General features: G+C 34.3%; 1 protein-coding gene and 1 long non-coding RNA gene across 16 annotated transcripts in view; both read right to left on the reverse strand.

Moving 5' to 3' along the window:
• The window catches only part of osbp2b (oxysterol binding protein 2b), a 142362-nt gene that overhangs the window by 36437 nt on the left and 79923 nt on the right, over positions 1-26002 (reverse strand). For all 15 annotated transcript variants that reach the window (XR_015490362.1, XR_015490361.1, XR_015490356.1 and 12 more), the window contains one exon: positions 5573-5823. Coding sequence is in view for 4 of the 15 variants with exons in the window: in XM_087252258.1 (XP_087108384.1) it covers positions 5573-5823 (251 nt within the window). In the remaining 11 variants the exon portion in view is untranslated. The remainder of the gene's footprint in view (positions 1-5572; positions 5824-26002) is intronic.
• On the reverse strand, positions 9395-12374 carry si:dkey-90a24.1. Its single transcript, NR_170265.1, has 7 exons — positions 12355-12374; positions 11511-11567; positions 11270-11337; positions 11094-11166; positions 10771-10926; positions 10537-10629; positions 9395-10097 (listed from the first exon to the last, which is right to left on the reverse strand). It is a non-coding gene; the product is annotated as a si:dkey-90a24.1 (long non-coding RNA).

The raw sequence follows: 26002 nt of genomic DNA on the forward strand, positions 1-26002 counted from the left end.
CTGTTTTAAACATTGAAAATATCAGGAAAAAAATCTCAAGTCTGACTGCACTTATGCCAGCTTTAACATAACAGAAATAAATTACACTTTAAAATCTATATAAAAAAAGAAAATTGTCTTTTTAAATCATAATACTAATTCATAATATTGTTTTACTGCATTTTAAACTAATCAATTCAGCATTAGTGAGCATTTCACCATTTTCTAAATAGCCTGATTGACAATGAACTTTTAAACAGAAAAAGTAACCCTAACCCATCTCAGAAATCCTTCACAGCCAGAGAGAGTCAGGTGACATCAAGAGATATTCCCTCTTCTTGATTCAAACACAGACGTACATTATTTAAACTAAGATGATCAGTTTCTCCCTCACACACACACAGACACACACACACACACACACACACACACACACACACACACACACACACACACACACACACACACACACACACACACACACACACACACACACACACACACACACACACGCTCCTGTCCTGTTCCTCTCATTATAACTGCAGCAGCTCAGCCTAGCCAAGTGTTTTAATGAGCTCCTGCTATTCTGCACTTTTTATTATGTGTCTGTATTCCTGTTCAGCTGGCTATTAATCATTTTCCGAGATGAACAAAAGAAGAGTCCACACAGCTGACCAAACAGAGGTCTCCCTAATGAATGTGTTAAAGCTTATATATTGTACAACGACACTCGGGTCTCGACTGCTGCCTCCAGGCTAATGTTTCCTGCTAATCTCGAAGAGTAAAGGAAACACTACCCGTTAATAACGGATCCTTACAAAGACTTTTTATAAAATCATGCTTCAAGAACTGTACTGGAAGAATCTAGTTATTTATCTAGTAACGCGGACTTGCAAACTTGAAAGTACAATGTTTAGATTTTGCTTTTTATTTAGAGAAATGTTATGTCTTAATCATTCATTTTTGAAGAGTGTTTTATATTTCATTAATATTTATCTTGGATTTCTTTTCTTTTTTTCCTTCTTTTTTTTTAAATACTCTGCTAGTTGAAGCACTTTGTCATTATCATTGCCAATATTAAGCCAAGTATAATCGTTTGTTTTTGGTTCCATTCAGGTATCACTTTATTTTGAGGGTCCCTTTAATGCATTTTGTTGAATTTAAGTTGCATTTGCATCTACATGCCAACTAATTCTCAATAGATTATAAGTAGACTGTCAGGTTAGGGATAGGGTTAGTGTAAGTTGACATGTACAGGACTTGCCAAGTTTCTTATAGCCAGTTAAATGTTAAACGAGCAGTATCAGCAAATATTAAGCAGACAGTCTACTAATACTCAAATGAGAATTAATTGGCATGTAGTTGCAATGCAACTTTTAGTCATATGTGCTATAGGGACCATAACAATAAAGTCTTACCCAATTTGGAATATCCACAACCATTGCAGAGCCGCAGGGATCAGAGACAGGCTCCAGCTTGGCCTCCCCCTGATCCATTATCTTGTAATTCTACTTCGTCAATAAAACATTTGCCCTATAGTTTTACATAAAGTGAGAAAAATGATCACATATCAATAGGGACGGTAATGAAGTACTGAGACTATACTTTATTGGTAGTTCAATTTAAAAATGATAAATAATAAAAGATGAGCTCTGACATTAACAGTTCTGCGATCAGTACTGGAGTATTATTGCTAACTAAACTTTGCCTTACAGTAGCATAATTTAACTGACCAACCTTTTTCTAATTTGCAATATTTGATATTTGTCTACACTGTTGGCAATCTCACGTGAGAAATATTCATCACCCAACAGTACGACGAGCGCACCAAGTCTAAAAGCTTTCAGTTTTTGGCTGTGCAAGCGCACTCAGTGGAGGCTCGCACTGCGGACACTCATGCCAAGCGCACGCACATAACATTAGACTCACACGCACACAGGCTTGCGCTTATAGAGTGATGACAGTGGAAAGAACCAAACAGTCAAAAGTTTGGTTTCTCGAGTGGACACCGACACTGCTCATTGCAACATACACAACAAATTGCTTTCTTGTAAAAGCAGAAACACAAGCAATCTGTCTAAGCATCTTCCAAAAGTGCATTAACCGCTGACAAATGCAAAGTTTTTAACTGCTTAGATATTAACAGTACATCATCCACATTTTCAGGTATGTATGCTAGCAGTCAGTCATATAAGGTCTCTCTAATATAGTATAATATTAATAGTTTAATAAACACGCACATTCAGTAACTGAAATTAGTATTTTGTTCTGCAGTAGCCTAAATAAAGCTTAAACATTAAAAATGCTTTTACATCACTGCATTTACAAAAAGATGAATAATAAAACTACACTCTGCTTATTAAGAAATAATAAAAAAAGCTCATTTTTACATTGCAAGAAGATCCAAAACTTTATTGAATTTTAATCTTAAAGACAGTTATTTATGTGAATGTGTTAAAGATAATTTATAAAAATTAACCAAAGTTGATTGTTTAACAGCATCTTGTAAATCAAATAGGGTGTTTTCAACTGCAGGGAGCACAAAAAGCCAAGAAAGGTCCTGACTTCCTGCCAGAAAAGGTAAACGTTGATTTTTCTCCAGAAGAATGATTAAAAACAGAGTCATTTACAGCCTACCTGGATGCTCCTACTGTGCTCCTTCAAACCATTGTACATTCTTTTACAGATTTGTTTTATTTATTTGTTTTACAATTACTTGTTTCATTTAATTTTACATGAAAAAAGGTAATAATAAAATAAATTGTTGCTGATTGTTTAAAAACACTACAAAAAGTACAAATAGGAGTACTGTTAAAGTAAAAAAAAAACGATAATTGGTATGGATATAAGTAGTAATACTGTTAAAACCTTAACGATACCCATCCCTACATATTATTGAGTAGATTTTCAGGTATATACTTTAAAATGTATAAAACAGTTCTCTCTATGTGGACAATCATATAAACTATTAATTGATTGAACTTACAGAAATAGTACAATATTTTAATATTTATCATTCATTCATTTTCATTTCGGCTTAGTCTCTTTATTAATCTGGGGTCGCCACAGCGGAATGAACCGGCAACTTATCCAGCATATGTTTTATGCAGTGGATGCCCTTCCAGCAGCAACCCATCTCTGGGAAACATCCATACACACTCATATACTATGGACAATTTAGCCAACCCAATTCACCGTGACCACATGTCCAGGGAAACCGGAGCACCCGGAGGAATGCAATCCGATTGCAGAGAGTACATGCATACTCCACACAGAAATGCCAACTGACCCAGCTGAGGCTCGAACCAGCGACCTTCTTGCTGTGAGGTGACAGCACTTCCTACTGTGCCACCGTGTCGCCTGTGACATTTATCTTTTTCAGGATATAGAATGACTTATATGGGATATGGGGTTTTTGTCGCAGACCGAATGTGGACCAGACTTTTAAGCAGTGGCACAAAACTGAAGGGGGGTTTGTAACAACAATCAGAATTCTAATATAGTCAACTGTATATTAATTAAGAACGCACAAAATCTAAATATATACTATGAGACTGCATTCACCTAAGCTTGGCAGAGATTGATAAGTTCATGAAAGTCAAAATGAGAACACACAAAATGAACTCACCTTTGATATTGATTTTCATGAGTGTGAGTAGTGATACCTACCCAAAATTTGATTTAGGAAATCAAAGACACAGAGGACATCCACAAAAGCTAAAGCAATTCCTAGACCTGTATTGATCACAGAAGCGGAGGCAAGTTCTACCTTCATCGATTTCAGACAAAAAAGAAAAACATCATTGATCTAGGTATTTGAATGAACATTTGACTTTAGAGTCACGCTGAACATAACATCTGAACACAGATTCTGTTTCTGGAGGATTATTCAGAGTTTCACAAATTTCCGTTTGTTTGGGTAAAATGAGTGAATACTGGATGAAATTTTACTTTGACCATTTTAAAAAATGAAGCACAATCTTTCCTCCCACTTTTTCTGAACATGGCATTGAGAGCAAAAAAAAAAAAAAAACACAGCTCAATGATTGTACACCCTAAATATGAATGAAGTTTACATTCCTGATTAAATAGTCATACAGTATTACTGGTAATATTCTCAGTATACACATTTTACAATAAAGGATCGGTATGATGTTTTATTGATCACAGCTGTGAAAAAATAAGAGACCACTTTATTTACATTCATTCATTCATTCATTTTCTTTTCTGCTTAGTCCCTTTATTAATCCGGGGTCACCACAGTGGAATGAACCGCCAACTTATCCAGCACATTTTTACGCAGCGGATGCCTTTCCAGCCGCAACCCATCTCTGGGAAAACTTTATTTACATATATAAATATAAATGAATAGTTATGTGTTTGCAGTGCTGCCAGATATAGCTGACTTTTTCCAGCTCAAATGTTGTCCAAAACCCACCAAAACGCACAACAAAGGCCCAAAATATTACATTAATATTTTATTTAATTTTAAGTTATTTAAATCTAAATTAACTTGGTTACTTTAAATGTCATCATTTGTAACCATACAGCAACCAACACCACAGAACCACAACATAACCAGGTCTCATCAAAACACTGCACTTAATGTTAAGAGTATGTTTTACTTTCGAAAGGGGGTATACTGTAAATTCATCTTATTTGGTGTTTTAAATTCTTTTGAACATATTAAGGTTCTGATTGTCGATCAGACAACGCTTCTATGATTGTTCCTGCTGTCAATTGTAAAAATTGTCATGATAAACCGCTCTGAGTTTAACTGCAGACGCTGCGTGATGTGCGTGCACGCAAAAGGGAGTCAGATTTGTCCAGGGAGTAAGATTTTGATACAACTTTACTTTATCATTTAAAAAAATAATAAAACTTCAAATAAAAATATTTTTGAAATGTGGAATCAATACTATTATGTTTATATAATGAAACAAATATTAATAATGAACTCAAAAAGCAGCTGAAGTCAGAAGCCCTCCTGAATTATTATCCCTTCTGTATATTATTTTCCCCAATTTCTGTTTAACTGAAAGAAGATTTTTTTTTTTTTTACAGATTTCTAAGCATAATGGTTTTAAGAACTCATTTCTAGAAACTGATTTATTTTGTCTTTGTCGTGATGACAGTACAAAATATTTTACTAGATATTTTTCAAGACACTTCTACTCAGTTTAAGTGCAATTTAAAGGCTTAACTAGGTTAATTAAGTTATTTGGGCAAGTTAGTTCTGTAGACTATCGAAAAAAAATTGCTCAAGGGAGCTAATAATATTGACCTTAAAATGTTTTTTTTTTAAATATATAATAATAATAAAATAAATAAATAAAAATAATAATAATAAATATATATTTTTTCAGTACTAATTAATATAATTTTCAAAAGTACAGCCTTTAAAACATAAATCTTTTTTAACATTATAAATGTATTTACTGTCAATGCTGTATAAAGCTATTAGCTTACTAAAAAAATCGTTGGACAATAATGTACAGTATACACTTAGAACACAGACAAATCTAAGCTTGAAAGTGAACAAAACAGCCATACCAAAATTCAATTCAGGGTCATTCATGATTGTTGTACTTACATTGATCATAGCATTGGAGGTGATGCGAAAGAGTGTGGCTCTCTCGTTGACAGCCTTTATCTTCTCTCCTCCTTCCAGAGGCACACGTAAGGTTTCGAGCTCACTCAGAGATCTCTGCAGAGCTGCTCCGTGCTTGGCTATCAGCTCATTGCATGTGCTCAAATCGTCTAGTTTACTGGCCAGAGTCTTCAACGTGCCCTGGATCTCACTGTGGTCTGACTGAGAGGTGGGCTCCTCGTCTGCAGAGTCATCTAAACACACACAAACGAGTTTAAATGAATGTTTCAGGAATAGATTTCTGGAAAAAATCCCCAGAGCACCATGTCCACACAATGCATTTTCCAGCTGTTCTCATTAATGAATCCGAGGCCACAGCTTCTCCTAATTTCCCTCATTAATTAATGCTGATTTTACAGGTGGTTGGAGCTGCAATGCCAGTCGATTATAATTAGCATAGTCACTTATGCAAACAAAGCACAAACATCCTAAATCAACACACACACACATGCAAAATAGATGGTGGACCAGTGTTAATTTCGTTGACGAAAAAAACAAGTTTCTACCTACAAAAATTTGACGAAAGCTAAATAAAAATTAAGTTATGATGTCTACAACTATAATAAAAATATACTGACATTTTAGCAACCTAATAAAATGAGACAAGAATGTGATTCACAATTAATCTTGGTGTGTAATGCATGAGGCACACACATTTGAAAAGTAACTGAGCCACAGTAGACATGGGATGTGATTACATCATCATAAGTGCAGAGTAGATTTATAATAATAATAATATTAATAATAATAATAGTTTTTTCTTATATAGTGCCTTTAAAACTTAATTCTCAAAGCGCTTTACACAAACAAGACAGATATAAAACAGTTTAGAATAACAATAAAATTGAATCATTCAGGCTAAAACATTAAAAATTGCTAAAACATTTAAATATCTAGAAATATGAACCAAAAATGCACATCTTATGAATAGGCGAGTGTAAAGTTGTGAATTTTCAAGGATGATTTAAACAATTTATACCATCTTAAAGATACTGGAAAACTGCTACTGCATTACTGTAGATTCTATAGGAAATTATTAAAAGTGTATGAAGTATGATGTATGTAGTGTATCAAAACTAAAACTTTATTTGCATGGATTTCATTAGCAAAAGCGATATAAACAAAATCTCATATTTAACTTTACAATATTATTCTTTTTTTTTTTTACAGTAAGTCAATGAACTTATGGCTATAAGAATTGGTTACAAAAAAGCCGCAAACAAGTAATTTTTTCTGAACTTCAGCTTCCATAATCTCAAAGCCAGTGTTTTATCATTGTTTTATAAAGTTTTTTGGTTAAATACCTAAAATAAGATCTTAGTTAAACATAAACTGAAAAGATTTTCATGTTATATTGACATAAAATAACAACAGCTACGTGGCTAAAAATGATATTAAGTGTCTTCACACTAAACAGGTGAATTAATCCACCCAATAATTTGCTTTCAAAAGCCTTGCTGCATTTATCATCTCACTCTTGCAAAATACAAACTATTCTAACTTTTATAGATTCCAATAACATCCACATCCTAAACTTTAATGCATTTTTTTCTGCTGTTGAATATATTTATTTATAAAGAAGCATGGAAAAAAGTCACTGACATTCCATTTTAGGAACAAAAATACTATGGAAGTTAATGGTTGTTTTTTCCAACATTCTTCAATAAATCTGCCTTTGTGTTCAACAAAAGAAACTCTTTTGAAGAAAGGTTTGGAACAAGTCGAGGATGATTAAATGGGAACTATCCCTAAGTCAGAGATGCCAAAGTGGGCCATGGGCCAAAGTTTGCGTATGGTAACCTTTGATTTGGCCCGCCATCCCATCTGAAAAAAGAGGGAGAAGGATGGGGTTGGTTTAGAGGTAGTAATTTCAAATTGTCACCTGACAGATAGATAGGTAATAAATTAGGAAATTACCCATGTCAACGTTAATGTAAAATAGTTTAGTATATTTATCTTTGGCCCATGGCTATCAATGCTATTTGTTTTTTGGTTTTGGGCACTCCTCCTTTAAGTCATGCAAACATAAGTACATTATGACCTTTTAAAAGTAACTTTTATAAAGATTCTTGACAAACAAGTCATGAAAGAATAATAAATGAGCTTATTTTCCAGAATGAATGCAGGAATGACGTCAAAACCTGAAAGATTAATTTAGCACTGATTTCTATGGGGGTTTTATCATCAAGGTTTACAATTAATGAGTGAAATATGATCTGTGGTAATTGCAATAGGACTTGAACGTTTTGTTCTACAGCATAAACATCAAAGACTTGCACCCTATAATAATAATTACTTAGTTACTTATTTAAAACATGTTTCATTAAGCACAACTAACAGTTAAAATGTTTAATTTATTTTGTATTGTCAAGTTATTTCTAGAACAAAAAATCTAGAGGGAATTATTATTTTGGGGTTTTGTTGTCATTGGCTTATTTTGTCTTGAAGACCAGAATGATGCTAACTTAAAGTTGGCCAATAAAATGCAATCATACTCGAAGTGCAGCACTTAACTGGGGAGGTCTTTCTAAAACTCTCCATTTGTTTCCTCTTAAGTACTGTATTTCTTTGTGTACCGAAAATGTCAGCTTTCATCAGATGATGCTTTCATCTTAATAGCTGTGAGTAAAAATAAAAACTCTAAGACCATCATATTGCTTATTTAAGAAGAACACTAAGCGGTAGTAAAGCTCACATAAAATGACTTACAGTAACCCACGTCTGCGCTGATGTCTAGGCTATAAACCTTCGCTAGTGGAAAGGATGTGCTTAAAATAAATTTGTGATAAATAATCTGGATGCCCAAGTGTTCGCTCTGAATGATTCCACAGCTGCTATCATTAATGTTCATTGGCATGTGTGGACACGCTCTCGCATACACACACACGCATTACATATTTTCACACACACGATGACTCCCTTCCAGCGACTCAAGTGGAATAAATCGAGAGCAAATGGAGAAAGGCATTAGAGCAGAGTTAAGATCCTGATGCTTAGTTAAGGCCATGACAAAAACATGCAACGCTGGCACAATAAGACAGTTTCTCCAGAGTCAATAGCTGCATTTTCGTTACTCTTCAAATACTGAAGAAGCGACTCAACATGCACCTAATGGAAAAACGTCACTATCACAAAAATTCCCAGAAATCACAAAAAAAGTTTTTCCGCTCACATGAGGTGCCTTTTCAGACAATTATTTAATAAAAAAATTATAATTTCATAAAACTTCAATGAGACGTTTTAAGAGAACTATGTTGAAAGTATGTGCTTTGTTTCGAGTAAGTTACGTAAGTTACGAGCCGGGGCAGGGGTTGGTGCTGGAAGGGCATCCGGTGCATACAACATATGCTGGAACAGTTCACTCTAAAAAATATTGCTTAGACCAAACAAAAAAAATCAACGCAACAGTTTGCATCAATATTTTCAAGTTACGGCAACATCTAACAAAATGAAGTTCAGACAGCAAACTTTATTATGTTAGCCAAATTACCTTTACCTCTTCAATCAGAGGTATTTTTACATAGCATAACCTCAATTTTTTTAAGTTGAGTACTTAAAAAATTAAGTTGTTCCAACTAGCTTTTTTTATTAACATTTAAACAAAAAACAGTGTTATGTACTTAATTACCATAATTATACATGCTAGTTTTCAAGTTTAGAATCTCAAAAAAATTAAGTAGCTGAAATTAAATTTTTTGTTTGTTTTCATATTATTGTTAATTTAGGTGCTTGTAAGAAATACATTTTTAAACAACAGCAATTTTAACTTCAGTAACTTTTTATTTATTTAGAAACACAGTTTTCAGTGTTTTATTTTAAATATTGCACTTCTCAAAGTTTACCAAACACAAACTTGTACTGTCTCACAAATTATAAACAAACTGACCCGTCAGCTTTGCCTTCAAAAATGTGCATGCATGCATAGCTATGCCATCACAATGAATTCCAACAAAACAAGAGTTATAGGCATTGATACACTTAAAGCTAACTATTAACTTATAAATTGTACATTTTACAAACTACTTGTTATTAGCTAACCTTAATTGTAAAACATATAACATTTGTATTATTATAAACAAACATATGTAAATGCCACCATTCATATAAACAGTATGAAATAAAAAGATCAGCATGTGGACTTCAAAATACAAAACAATATAGTTGCAACAAAAAGAGCAAAATGTACTTTGAAATAAGTAGAGGCTTCAGAAAATGCTATTCTTGAGACGCATTACTTTTGCACTGGGCGTCAGTCCATCAAGTTCAAGAAACAGCTTCTCAAACACTTAACAAGTATATTTAAGCTCCTTGGGGTAGCTCAGATTCAGAGCATATATTATGCCCGTTAGCAGAGCACAACACCTTGAGATATCCATTCCAATCAGGATTCTGATTCCCTCAACAATGATGGTTTCCGTCTTGTGGTTTAATTCCATAGTTGACAGATCACCAATGATTCTTGTGTATTCTTGTAAAGAAAGATAAAAAAATAGATTAGCATGATAGAGACAATTAAATTTATAATTACTTCAGTTTTTTATTTTACTTGCATTTGATTTCAGTTAATCTCTGGAAACTTTGTTTTATTTTACCCCTTACATGGTCATGCACCCAGCTACTCAATCATAAGAATAATTCGTTTCACAATGTAATTTAAATGGAAAAGTGAAACGCAACAGTCATACCCATTTTACAAATCTTTCTCATTATTTTCAACATCTGTTTATTGAACTAAATAGTACATTGTTATTATAACACAGAGCTAGGTAAAACCAGTGTGTGTGGACAATGTAATATACCTACACATTAAACTAAAAGAAAGCAGTCATTGAGCATATATTTTGTCTTGTATGTTTCCACTGTCAAGGGAAGATTTAATTTTAATTTAAAAACATTGTAATACTCACAGCAAACTCCTTAAAAAGATCCTCTTCTTTCTCTCCAAGATAGACAACAAGACAGTGAATGGCTACTTCTCTCCATACTTCAACTGCATTGTTCTGTTTAATTAGAAAAATATATATCAAGATAAAGTACCTACAGTAAATGAATATAGTTTTTTCTGAACAAACAACTGATGGCAACCTGACAATTTAACACAAATCTAAACTATTCTAGTGTGTACAAATTATTTACAATACCTCAAGAAGCATATCCTTAATCCTTCTGATTCTTTCCCCTTTAGCTCCTCCCCTGGATGAGGCCAGGTCCATTAGTTTTGGGGTGCGTTTGTCAAGTTTGGCCATAAATGTGGATTCAAGACCTACAGTGGTTATCCTCTTGAATTCTTCATTTATCTGTAAAAAAAATAGAATAATTAAATAATGGAATAATTGTATACAATGTGTAACACAACAAATAACATGTAATATGTTATTGTTGTAAGAAGTTTTTAGCATAAATAACTTGAAGACGATTTTCTCGCAAAATTGTGAAACTAGACTAAAAATAAAACTAAACTTACCTGTGTTTCATCTGATAATGCAGGCCAGCGCTCCAAGATATCCCTTATTTCTTGCCCATTTTATCTGCAACAACTTGAAAATTGTTTATTTTTGTTACTTCATGCAAACGGTTTACATTAGACAGATTTGTGGACTGTAAGAAGGGCTTTACAACCCAAGCAGGACTGTAAAATACCTTTGATGATGGGTCCAGATGCTGATCGAGATATAAAATTTAACTCTTTAACAACCTCTTCTATACACCTGTAAGATACATTAAAAGTGCTCTCCAGTTTTAGAAACAACAAAGCCATTTTTTTTCCATGCAGTTTGGCAGGTCTGTAACATCATTATTGTCATCTTGACCTTCATCAGACAGCTCCCCACTTTGACCTTCCACATCACTGTGTTGATCTGCATTGAATGAACATACATACCTTTTTATTATGTCTGCCTTGAAGTCATGCAATGAGTGAGGAGTATGTTTTCGGCTTCTGTGGGAAGCAAATGTACCATAAATGTTAGTTCTGAAATTGCAGTTCTGAAATACACAGATGACAGTTTTGTGTGTTTTTTTTTTTTTATTTCTATGGAAATTGTCATGGCATTGAAACAAGGACAAGTAAAATAAAAACTTTCTGCAAATCTGGAGGTTTTCTAAGTTTGATGTCTTGATAAATGTGATCTAAGGCTGCCCCATGTTCTGAAAAAACACAAACAATCTTGACAGAGGCATGAAAATGGTTGCCCACAATTACCATGGTGTAGTCTGTAATGTTTTAGCAAAACTATTTATGTTGATGTTTCAAATTTACACATTTTGCACCCCCAACCTATTTTATATACAAGCCTTATATCTAAAATACAGATCAGCCTAGAAAGTTGTAATACAGTTGCATGAACTTTGTATGAAAATATTAGCAATCAGTAGATAAATGTAATATTTTCCATAAGAACAGGAGGAATAAAATACAAATTTCAGGTTGGATAACAACTGTGAGCAAGCTCCAGAATATATATTTCTGCTAGGGTAACTAACATAAAACATGCAGGATAAAGCAATACTATATATGAAAAAAGCATCTACTATATAAACTTTATGTTATTTTGACATGTATACTAAATTGCCTTTCTGGCTTATCATATGTGTTTTTACTTTCTTATCTACTATTTTCTAGTCAAAAAACACTGCCAACATCAATTATAATTTACCAGGAGTAGCCAACACTAATGGAATGTAGAATATTGATTTGGAAATGAAATAAAACCCAGATATCTCACCTTAAAGTATCCTTTGTGCCAAATGGTCTGCTTAGAACTTGTCCAGACATGCCTCTTGATCGCTCAGTGAGGGAGGAGCTTTGAAATCAAGAACTCCATTGGTGTGGAAAAATTGAGTTATCAACGCAATTTTTTTGGGTTGTTATAAGTTAAATATTGTTTTAAACTAATTGACAGATATATTTATCTTTAAATTACCCTCTTTTTTAAGTTGATGTAATTATCAATATTTTCCTGTTGTGTAAACCTAATAAAATTACTCTGGCAATTTAAAAGTTTTAATATAATCAGCAATGTAGAATTTTTAAGTTACAACAATGTATTAAACTCTGTAGTGGTAACAGATCGCTTGAGTTATTTTTTAGAGTGTTGGTTCAGTGGCGACCCTTGAATAAGGAACTAAGCCAAAGGAAAATGAATGAATGAATAAATGAATGAATGAATGGCAATCCAAAATAAAAAAAATAAATAAACAATCCTTTATGGCTTTCTGGGGAGTCTAACAGTATTCTGTAGTCGGAGCAAAAGTAGTCTTGAATTTTTTTTTGTAAATTTCCTATTGTCAATATATCAAAGCTATTTTTTGATTATTACTATGCACTACAAAGCACTTTAAAGGTGATTTTCTCAGTATTTAGATTTTTTTTAACCCTTTTTCAACCAATATCTCAAGACTAAACCCAGATTTTTAAATCCTTGTATCACAGAAATCGTCCTGTCCAAACTAATATTCATCAATTCAAACTTCATTTATTCAGCTTTCAGTAAAAGTATAATTAAAAAAAAAAAAAAAAACAGACACTTATGACTGGCTTTGTGCAATGTAAATCAGGCTATAGTGTCGTTTAGATAGTAAAATTCTTTTAAAGGGAATCTTGTGTAAGCTGTTTGGACCGAGCTGTATGTACGTAGAGTGTGTCCACAGGCATATTGGGGTGATATTAAGACAATAAGCATATTTTCTTAAATTGTCTGACATTAAAATAAGACCCAAATCCCTACCATTTTGAAGCCCTCCACAACGTGACGTAGGACTACAGTTTCCCCGCTCACTGATTTGATTGAAAGCCACGTATTAACATGTCTCCTTGGTAATGCGTGTAAACATATAAACAAGACAGGACATGCGCAAAGGACCAATTCTAAAAGAAGACGCTTCAATCACGGTTTGTGGACATTAAATCAGGTTTACTGTGTATATTAACATAACGAATACCTATACAGCAGTGTATATTAACGTATATTAAACGCGTGCTGTGTGTGTGTATGCACGTGAACTTTTTAATGACACTGTGTGTGACTCATCGTGGCAGAGAGGCTTGAATTAACTCAACAACAAATACATCAAATAATCATTGGGAATGTTTTTACTGTAGTATTTCTCACAAACGTTACGCGAGATCTGCTTCCTTCACGTCTGTCACTGTACTGTTTATCAGACGCAGCCGATGCGGAGATTGAGGTACACACTGACAGGCATGTTGAAACAGCCGGTGGGGAGAACTAGCATTAAAGGCACAGCTAACAAAAACAGTTACATTGTGTTCAGAGCTGAAAATTCAATATTCTGAAAGGTCTAATAAATAATCTGATGGGTATTTTGAGCTGAAACTTTACACACACATTCTGTAGACACAAAAGACTTATCCTAAATCTGGAAAAATAGTAAAATATGTGCCTTTTAAATAATGTACATGTATATGAAAAGAACAACGCTGTTCATCTCTGACAAAAGAAAGAACGTTTGTCAGAAAAGACATTTCCCACGGTGCACGTGAGAGAGGAGGACATGGCAACCTCATTCAGAGCAGCAGAGCAGGGCAAGGGTGAGATTGATTTGACTGTTTGTTCCTCCTCAGCAGAGAGCAGAGCCGCCGTCAGCAAACTGTTCAGAGACTGAGCACATTAACCTTCTCATGACTCCACATACATGCAGACACAAAACACTTGAGTGTGGAGGGACAGGGCACGTCCTGCTGGCGACAAACTTTAGTTGTTCTCTAACTAGTCTTCTTCATAATACCAGATTCAAAAGGTAATTATTATGCATTAAAAAGCTCTGTCTTGTTTCTCCGTTCATTGTTGTGCCACATCAGCTACTGACCTCGAGACAGCTTATTGACTGTTTTAATCTAAAAGGCAACAGAATGACATCTCAAGGGCCCAACAATTAAATGCTTCTTCTTTTCTCAGTTTCCATTAGACACACATATGGCTGTTTGTGCAGATACATCACGTATTTGTGAGCTGTCATGTGACTGCTGACAGAGAAATCTGTGAGGGACTCGCTTCAGATAGAAGTGTCTGCTAAATGAAGAAATGTAAATGTCCTAACGGCATATTTGCATAGCAAGTGCTTTTGGTGCCGTGTGTTGGCATATATTGTGCGCAGTTTGCAAAATCGGTATTGTGTGCATGGAATATCTGGATCTAGACTGTCCTTTATACAAGAAACATACAAATACATTTAATACAAACATTGCATAAAATAAGCATTAATTATATAAATGCATAAATTGTATACATTTTATTAATTGCAAACTGCACACACACACACACACACACACACACACACACACGTTTTTATTTTTACAATTTTAAACATTACTAGATATAAACTCACCAGCCACTTCATTAGGAACACCTTTCCAGTACCAGGTTGGACCCTTAATCTTAACTGCCTTAATCCTTCATGGCGTAGATTCAACATGGTACTGAAAATCACGCAGCTGCTGCAGATTTATCGGATGCAAATCAAATGTGCTCAATTGGATGTGACTGAATGTGTTTTGGTTCTGGTGACTGTGAAGGCCATTTAAATACAGTGAACTCATTGTAATGTTTAAGAAACCAGTCTGAGATGATGCGCGCTTTATGATGTGACATGTTATCCTGCTGGAAGTAGCCATCAGAAGATGGATACACTGTGGTCATAATGAATGGACATGGTCAGCAACAGTAGTAGTAACCTACCTCAAGTAGGTTGTGACGTTGACACGATGCTCAGTTGATACTAATGGGCCCAAAGTGTGCCAAGAAAACATCCCCCACACCATTACACCTCCACCACCAGCCTGAACCGTTGATTTAAGGCAGAATGGATCCATGCTTTTATGTTGTTGATGCCAAATTCTGACCCCACCATCCAATTGTTGCAGCAGAAATGGAGACTCATCAGATCAGGCAACGTTTTCCAATCTTCTATTGTCCAATTTTGGTGAGCCTGTGTGAATTGTAGTCTCAGTTTCCTGTTCTTAGCCGACTAGAGTGGCATCCGGTGTGGTCTTCTGCTGCTGTAGCCCATCCGCCTCAAGGTTGTCTGTTGTGCGTTCAGAGATGCTCTTGTAACGAGTGGTTGTTTAAGTTACTGTTGCCTTTCTATCAGCTTGAACCAGTCTGGCCATTCTCCACTGAACTCTGGCATTAACAAAGCATTTGCGCCCACAGAACTGCCGCTCACTCGATATTTTCTCTTTTCAGACCATTCTCTGTAAACCCTAGAGATGGTCAGTGTGAAAATCCAAGTAGATCAGCAGTTTCTGAAATACTCAGACCAGCCTGTCTGGCACCAACAACCATGCCATGTTCAAAATCGCTTAAATCACCTTTCTTCCATTCTGATGCTCAGTTTGAACTGCAGCAGATCGTCTTAAATGCATTTAGTTGCTGCCATGTGATTGGCAGATTAGAAATTTGCGTTAACGAGCAGTTGGACAGGTGTATCTAATAAACTGGCTGGTGAATGTATATTTTTATAATACTTTAAATGATGTAGTTTAAACCCAACCCACACAGAAACATTCAGCATTTTCACAATTTTCAAAATACTTCATTCTTTGATTTTTGTGCTATTTTTTCTTACAGGAAGAAAAAAATGTCCCCATAAGGTGAGGTATACAAGAAATACACACACAGGATGTTATCTTTTATGGTTACTTCCCATAAATGTTTCTATAAATTTATGGTGACTTCCCCTAAATTTTTATACTGTACAGATTGCATATTGAATTCCTCTACCCCAACCCTATTAGAAAATCAATAAAACAACAATAAAAAAATCCCCATGTATTCAAAAATTGCTGGTACTGCTATACACATGGGGAAATTTGTTAGCCACATCAAAAGCATCAACACAAACACATTTTTATGTGTATGAATATATGTATAAGCAAATAAAAATATGGTTTACATATATATAAACTAAAGGAAGAGGAGTTTAGGGTAAACACTTAATATTTATTGCAAACACTATTATTAATTTATTACACTAGTTTCTTTGTATATACAGAACAAAATATACAATGTATTATATTTGAAAAATTTCATATGTAAAATTGTCATATGTTACATTGATGATGCTGCGTACTGTTCCACTGGACTGTATTTACACACAAACACACGTTGCCGTACACAACTACTTCTTTTCTTAGATGAATTCTAAGCATACACATGAAAAATGTGTATGCAGCTTCACATTAAGTGCTGTTTCCCCTCTGCCACCCCTCAGCTTTAGAAGAGCTGCTGATGAAGGTCTGAGGGTAATGTGCAGCTGGCACAGGTTAAATCTGCTGTGTGCTGGAGATTACAGCTCATTTCCACAGCTTCTCTGTCTGGAAAGTGTTCAGTATAACAGGATGACTTGCCATTTCATAACACTAACAGGCCATAACATGCTGTGACCATATGTTACATAGAGGTCTGTTTAGATGTGTGTTGTAGTCTACAAATGGAACACAAAAACCTCTGTTTACAAAGAGTGACACAACACAAGCCTGAAATAGTAAAAGCAAACACATCTGGTGTCTCCAGTCTGTATTTACGATCTAAAATCAGCTTAACATCAGATTAAAGAATAAATCCCACATGAAATAGTACTTTAGCATCCTGTGTCTCCAAACACCATATTTGCTCTGCATATTATCAACTAAGCATTTGACCATGACAAATTTTCCCAGTTCAGTTGTTTCAGTTGCCTGAATGATGAATTAACTATGACCTATGGTGAACATGTCAAGGACTTACCTACAGTAAGTAGCAGCCTGCAATAATCTGGTAATTAATCTGAGAAAGGAAGCAATTCTGAATTAATAAATATTTAAGCTGGTTACATGCCTCCAGATTTACTGTATTGATGCCACTGCCAGGAATAGCTCACAAAGGATTTAAAAACGGTTTTCAATTTGACTATTATAGAACTCATAAGATTAAAAAGGATTTATAAGAAGCCATGTAAGAAGGTGGGATAAACTCTATCAGCTTTCACTGTGAAGTTACAACAGTCTCCTAGCAAAGCTACACTTGCAATGGCAACTGCACATTTTTCTCATTTATATAACAAAGTGTTAACTTCAGTTAATATAAACTCATTAATGAAAAGGTTAATGTCACAGCATATATACAATTATACTGCATGCAAGTAAAAAAAGCACTAGTTTTAAAAAAAAAATTGATATTATAAAAAAATTACTATTTGCCAAACCCTTTAAAAAGCACCTCAACTTTCAAATCACATGATTTTGCATGTATTTATTGGTAACACTTCATAATAACTGCACTCTAGAAATCATTTATAACACGTTTACATCCATTCATTCAATTAATTTATTAATATTATAACTTTTTTGATCTGAATCACTCTTTTATTCATTTCATTTTCTGTTCAGAATATAACTGAGCCTTTAATTGTCATTTTTAAGAGATTTACAAAGCATAACTGTTTTAGATGAACTAAAAATTTGTGTTAATAAGGCATTTATTAACATACAGAGTAACTATTACTAAATAGATGAAAAATAAGATGTCTAAACGTTCATTTAAAGGATTTAATAATCATTTACTCATTCTGAACGATCTTAAATCACCAACTCTTAAATGACTGATTTGTAAATAATGCAATACTTAATTTAGTAATGTATTAATAATAGCTCAGCATTTTCAAAGTATGAAAATAAAAACATTAAGCATTATAGATGTGCCTAGAGATCAATAATACAGCATTTGTAGCAATATTTACAAACTGCTCACTAATGTCTATTAATGTAGAGTTAATGCTTAACAAATGCTGCGCTTACTATTTGCTAATGCTTCATAAATTATTCATGGTGTGCAATTATTATAAAGTGGTGGCTATTTTTTTATTTAGCAAATGTTTAAATAGGGTCCATCTACTGTATCCATATGCTGTCGTGCCGTTTTTGCCTATTTGAACGATAAAAGGTCAATCAGAGAAACATCATCACCTGAATGTTCAGATCAGGTGGACGTGCTGCAGATGAAACATGATGATATAGATTATGTAGCACTGCGATGAGCACACAACAGCATGCCACTTCAGAGTCAATCAAACACACAAGCTTATACAAATCACAACTCGAAACCTGCATGAGATTTACACCTCCTTGCTGGATATACAAGCATGACTGCTTAACAGCAAAGTTTGCAAAATAAGCAACAACACAGTAGAAGTTTTTGACAGTAAAATAGACAGTTCAATCACACACACACACACACACACACACACACACACACACACACACACACAAAATGTTTGAATGGTGCGTCTCAATCAGCACCCTTGTTCAGCAGTCAGTGCACCTATCTGTCAGCCAATTTAAGTGCAAATTCAATCCACATTCAGCCATTTCAATCGCAAAATTGTTCAAGTGCACTGAAAAATTTGTGCTCTGAAAAATCCCACAATGCACCATGAAAATCAGAGAGCATCGACACAAACTTAGTGCCCTTAACAGAAGCTTGAAGTATGAAATATTGATGACATGACCCAAATCCTCCAACATGATTTACAAAATGGCTGCGCTTTTTCAGGTCTCAAATTTCCCTCACGACTGCCATTCATACCTGCTCTCCTTACAGAAATCCATCAGAGGCCGCTGTCGACTGACTGACTGACTGACCGACCAATTCCCCACCCACCCCCTTTCCTAAACCACACCAATAGTGTTTTCAAAAGCACCGATTAACCCTCCCACTTCTTCCCTAAACCCAACCCATAGTGTTTTCAAAAGTTATCTAGAAAAAGAGAAGCCCTCATAGTTGCCTGATTTTTACAAGGTTTTCAGATTTTACCACATTCTCACTCTGTTATTTACTTGTTTATTTTTTGCCTTTTGTTTTGCCTGCATTCTATAACCGTTTTTTACCGGACGTAAACCCTGTCGTCGGGGAGAACATACTCCACACAGAAATGCCAACTGACCCAGCCGAGGCTCGAACCAGCAACCTTCTTGCTGTGAAGTGAGAGTGATACCCACTGCGCCACCGTGCTGCTGCGTCACATAGTCAATATATCTATATGTCTTTTATACAGATCCTAACTGAAGTTTTCTCTCTGATAAATATCACTTGATGTAATGTAGTGATGATGTGATAGTGATGTGATGATAGTGTGCATTATGCATTCAGGAAACGCAGCTTTGGATGGCAATTTGCAGGGTTGGACAAAGGCTATCATTGCTATCAGGCTAACATTAGCATTTTCAAAGAACTCCTATTGCACCTTTGAAATCAATTTGCCCATCCAGGTGATTTTTATTGTCTGCTTATTCTATTATTGAAAGGAAAGGGTTATGCATATGTTTACAGTTATTTAAAAATAAATTGTTGCAAAGGTGATTCAATTTATGTGTCTCTCGTATTTTATTTTTGTTGTACATGTTGTACAATCAAGCTGCAATTCACTTAAGTGCCACTGGTGCTGCTAATAACAAGTATTTTCAATTTAACATACAGTATAGCCCCTTCAAATAAATCAATACATTAAAAAAAAACATTAAAATAATTAAATATAAATTACACTATAATTCAATTTTTTATTGGATGCAAATATTGAATGAAAACTACTACTTTACAAACTGCCAAAAATAAAGAAGCTATAAAGTTCTTTATATTATTAAAATATCATATTACATTACAACATTACATTAAAATCCTGCATTAACTTCCTAAAATCAAATGCTATTTTAAGATTTCCGCCTGGATTTTGCCAACCCAAATTTAAAAGCTTTCCAAATCCACATGTATAGGTGTAAATGCAAAATTTTGGTATCATTTTAAAGAAAACCCTTTGAATTTTCATAAAACACTATTGAAAGTGTTTAATATAACTGTATATGTTGTCTATGTTATAATAAACACTTAAAAAAAGAAGCGCTTTTTTTTTTTTTTTTTTTAAATAAACTCAAATTTGAATGTGTACCTTTTAGGTTCTGTGTGGTCAAGGTTGCTGTAATTATTTTTGTGGTTCCTGTACATGTCTGTAATCATAGGAAAAAAGAAAAATGTCTCTACCATAATCTATGCAAAAGTTATTGTATTCCAACTGATGAGAGGTGCTATACAAGCCACAGGGATCGATCATTGTTTTCATGTTTCATTATTCTTTTGTTTGATCAAACATAATTTACTGCGTTTGAAACACGTCAGACCTATAAAAGGATTAAATATGCACATTACCTCAAAAACAGAGGAGACATGGCCCTGAAGTGCACAGCATAAGGTAAGAGATGACAGCTTTCTTTGCTATCTGGGGCTGCTTATTGATCATAAATGTATTGTTTTCACTTTCGCGCCATGGAAACACCACAATTCATTTGACAACTGTTTGATATGTGAATATAATTCAGTAAAAGAATGCTAGAACCGTATGAGCACAGGCAAGGGCTTTTATTTGAGCTATAACTTGTACATGTGTCATATATGAACCATATGAAAAATATAAAAGTGAACCAATGTTTTATACTCAGCTCGGGTATCCAAAATACTGTGTATTTAAGTGTAAATAACTTTTGTACAGTGGAATAAAAACCAAAGTGATGCATATGTGCATAAAATATAGCTTCTACACTTTCAAACAAAACAGCTTAAGGGGGTCTGGTGCAATGCTAGCCCTTTAAATCTTAAAGTGAAAGTTGATGACGTCACAGACCCGGTACCGGGCTAACTGAATAATACTGGACCAAACTATCAAACCAAACCATCACCAAGCAAGAATATAAAATATGTTGTTTTTTTAAACTTGGTTGCAGTAACTAAATTACAGCAGTAAGATTGAATTATTATTCCCTGTGGGTCGAAGCTTTGCCATGGTCATATGGTCTGTGCCCAGGAACTTCTGTTCTGTTTCCCAGGTGGTAAAGAAGAAAACAAGCAATTACTGGGATGTCAGGGGTCTTTAAAAATGAACTGACTTCCTTCAGTCATCTGTCTGAATATATGTCATGCATGCTGCTCAGAGCCAGTGATGGACTGTGCTGTCTTCATTTCTCTCCCCAGATCCCTGTGTTAAGACACAGAGCAGTTTCCAAAGCAGGCCCTGATGCAATCGCTAAGAATCCTCTCAACCCTGCATCCGGACAGCCTGTCAGAATCAGCAGTGACATGGCAAATTTTACTAGCCTACAGCAACAACATTCACAAAATTTTCTTCAGGGAAGCATAGTTCTCAGTTTACGTCTTGTACATTCAAACTGTTATAAAGGCAATTTACATAAGTTTGTATGTTTGATAGACTCCTAAACGGCTGAACAAGATTGAATACTACAGTCTTTTGTTCATTTCAGTTTGCATAATATATGCAAATAGTTTTAAAGAGCATAAATGTAAATGCACTGAGAGAAACAGGTGCTGGTGTGTTTTCTTCTATGCCGTTGTTTCGCAAGCAAGACTTAACATCCCTCAAGTGGCATCAGAGCCATTAAAGATAATGAGAGAGTGACAGACAGTGATTGACAAATTACTAAATGTAATTAAGGACTCTGGATGCGCACTGTCATTTTCATTTTTAGCTTCTTGTATAATTCCTGATGAAGTCCTGCATGTTCCCTGTAGGATTCGTGCATGTTCACTGTAGGATTTCTTAGTGTTTCAGGAGTCCTAAAGGAAAATGGTGACAGAATTAGGGATGTCCAGATCCAATCAAGTGATCAGAAATCAGGCCTGATCACACAGTTTCAGACTTGATAGGAATTGGACGTTACCTCCAGATCAGGACTCGAATATACAGTACGTGTCTGTCTGTCTGTCTCTCTATCTATCTATCCATATCAGCCCTCCTGTAGAATTCGTTTTAAAGACGAAATGCAGCCATATGTACTTCTGGTTACATAATTTGCAATCTCCAGAAATGTATATAGAACTACATTTTCAGAAATAGCCTGTGTTGCGTTTATACCTTGTGTCCACACTACTCCACTACCTTCGACTCTGCAAAAAACAGAGCTTTTTGAAAATGCTTAAGCCCCTGTTTTAATTTGAAAATACTGGGGATCTGCATAGATGTATATCATTATTATATCAGTATAGATGGACTGAAACAAAGAACTCCCAGACTGGTCTTCTGAAAATGCTCTAATATAAATGCAGCCTCAATTTCCCATGTAAAAATTAAATTCAATCCTTCTTTATTTCTATAGTGCTTTCAACAATGTAGATTGTGTCAAAGCAGCTTAACATAGATGAAGAAAAGAGAATAAAAACCGATAACAATATTTCAGATTGTAGAACATTCCAGCAAGTCAAAGCAATGGAAGATAATCCCATAATCCCAGTCCTACCAATGCAAAAGTAATGAAGTTGCTGGTGAGTGAAATATATATTTATATATTTACAACTGAGAGCAGTGGTTTATGTCCAGCCAGAAAGATCTTTGCAAAAAACAAGTAATGGTTATTTATTGTTTGTCACTCAAGATGAAAAGGTGGAAAAATTCCTCTTAAAAGTGACACTGCTTCTCTCTGGCATGATGGCGATCTGTGACAGCTCTCAGGTTTTTATTGTACCAGTTTGAGTGAATGAGAGTAGAGCTGATGAACTGATTACAAAGCTTTGTATTGACTGGCATAGATTAATCAATGTAATACTGCGCACAGGGACTGGCACCACTGCTGATCAACAGCACTTACTGCTGGTAGTTTCCCAATAAGAATGAACAGTGAATGGCAAGACGACAATTAACTAAATCACAGTACTTCTCTGTGCAAATGACTACTTTTGACTGTAAGAAGTATAAACAGGTATTAAGGTTTAACAGTCACTGGTATCCCTACAATTAGAGCTGCAGTAAACTTGAAGGGTTTAAAAGCATGACAAAGATGCTAGATACACTGACAACCTAATATAATATTGAACGACGCCAAACACTTTTGTTTTAATATTATTTTGAAGGACACAGTTTTTGGCAAAAAAAAAAAAACATTGTAAATAGCGTCCTAAAAATAAGATTATCCCCATTTTTTTAAATCCCCACAGATGTTATTGTTAATATATTTATTGTTTTGCTTCTATTATTACTATGCAACACAACTAGGGTTGCATGATATTGGAAAAATCTGATATTACAATATTTAAATTTTCTTTTAATTTTGCAATATGAATACAGTTTAAGAAGATGGTTTTATTAGCTCTATTTGACTTTTTTTATGGGGAGTCTAACAGTATTTGGGTATAGAAACTGAAAAATCAAAATAAAAAAAAATTAAAAACATTTTTCTCTTACTTTGTTTTTTCTTATTTCAGGTCCAAATATCTGAAAATGTTTTAATCAACTAAAAATATTGTTTAGTTTTCACCGTCAACAGAAATTAATTAAAAATAAGAGTTTTTGCTTGTTTTAAGGAAATTATCTGCCAGTGGAGTAAGTGAATTATTCCTGTTTTTAAAATGTAGATTTTGGCATGAAACAAGACAAAAATTCTAAGTAAGTAATGTTTCTTGCATAAATCATATAAATTCCATATAAATACAATGATTGAATACAATTATGTGGCTCCTGCTTAAACAGAATTCAGACTGGACATTGTTTATCTTCACAATGTGACTATTGCGGTTGTGCATGTTGCGATATCAATGCTGAAACAATATATTGTGCAGCCCTAATCACAACATTACATTATATATAATAGATATTAGATATGCTACAATATATATATATAAGCTATATTCTATATTGTAATAAGCTACAGATATATATTCAAATAAATGTAACAAGTAAACCGTAAGAAGTGTCATAACCTTTTCCTTAAAAATGTCTTTGTTTATGCAGTTCACCCCAGGTTCTGTTTAAACTAGTTTTCGGAGTAAAAATATTTAGTTTAACAGATTGAGCTCTTTAATTCAACTGAATCGCATGCACTGTAAAAAATGACAAAAAGTAATGTCAAAAAAAGTTACTTATTTAAATCAGTCAATCAGGTGTGAGCTATACTTTTATACAAAGTATAAGTGCCGTAATGAATATTATCACTGCAATGATCTTACATTTCAAAACCAAACCAAAAATCCCTAAACAAACATGAGCAAATTCTGTCTAATAAAGCAAAAGCAAACTGCAGAACAGAAATATAAAATAACATACACAATCCACTTTCAAATCAACCCTGAAAATGTTTCCAAGACTTTAAAAAGTCTTTTAATTAGGCCGGTGGTTGATGTGTTTAGCAAAGGTCACTGTTAGTTTACTTACAGCCAACAGTAAATGCAAAAGATGTTTTCATTAATCTCCACAGACGCAGGCTTTACAAAGTACAACAGTGTATATTTCTAAAGTAGATTTACTGATGCATTATTCATTTATGTGTACCGAAACACAATCTCTATTACATAGCTGATTCATCAAACTCTCAACATACAATATGGCATCATAACTAGGCCTGTCACGATATCTATTTTTTGTTGTAAGATATTATTATTTTTTTTATTATTATTAATGATATCACTGTCATTTTAAGACCGTTTTATGCCACTCATGATATAATGCCAAAATGACAATATAATAGCATAATAAAGCAAATACACTTCATAATATTTTATTCTTAAGAACATTTCATTTAATTATAGTCATTTTAATAATTTATTAATGAGGCAATGGAATCAGAATGTGCAAATGCATATCCTAACTAAATAATAATACATGTTAACAAAAAAGTGTAAGGTAAAAAGTTGCGATATCTGCTACCAGATCTATTTTCAATTGTCAGGCACCCACATGAAAATACTCATTCATTCATTCATTTTCTTTTCGGCTTAGTTCCGCCAACCTATTCAGCATGTTTTACACAGCGGATGCCCTTCCAGCTGAATCCCATCTCTGGGAAATCCATTCACATTCATTCACATTTATACACCACAGACAATTTAGCCTACCTAATGCACCTGTACCGCATGTCTTTGGACTGTTGGGGAAACCTGAGCACCCGGAGGAAACCCACGCGAACACAGGGAGAACATGCAAACTCCACACAGACACGCCAACTGACTCAGCCGAGGCTCGAACCAGCGACCTTTTTGCTATGAGGCGACAGCACTACCTACTGCGCCTACTGGATTTTTTTTTTTTTTACCATACTGACACCTTCAATAGAGATAGAGAGGTTAGACTTAGACTTAGACTTAGAAAAACTTCATTGATCCCGCAGGAAATTGCTTACGTAATGACTGCCATAACACACAAAACACAGAAACACAAAACCACAAGACAAAATAAATAAATTAAATAAGTGAAATAAGTCACATAAATCCAACCAATCTATAAAAGGAAACAGCCACAATACATGAGTATACAAACTATTATATAAGATATTACACTTAAAAGAATCAGTGGTAACTAATACTATTAAGTCATATATCAAGTAAT

The sequence above is a fragment of the Danio rerio genome, chromosome 5 (genome assembly GCF_052040795.2).
Source record: "Danio rerio strain M-AB ecotype USA chromosome 5, GRCz13ab, whole genome shotgun sequence".
NCBI classification, from domain to species: Eukaryota; Metazoa; Chordata; class Actinopteri; order Cypriniformes; family Danionidae; genus Danio; species Danio rerio.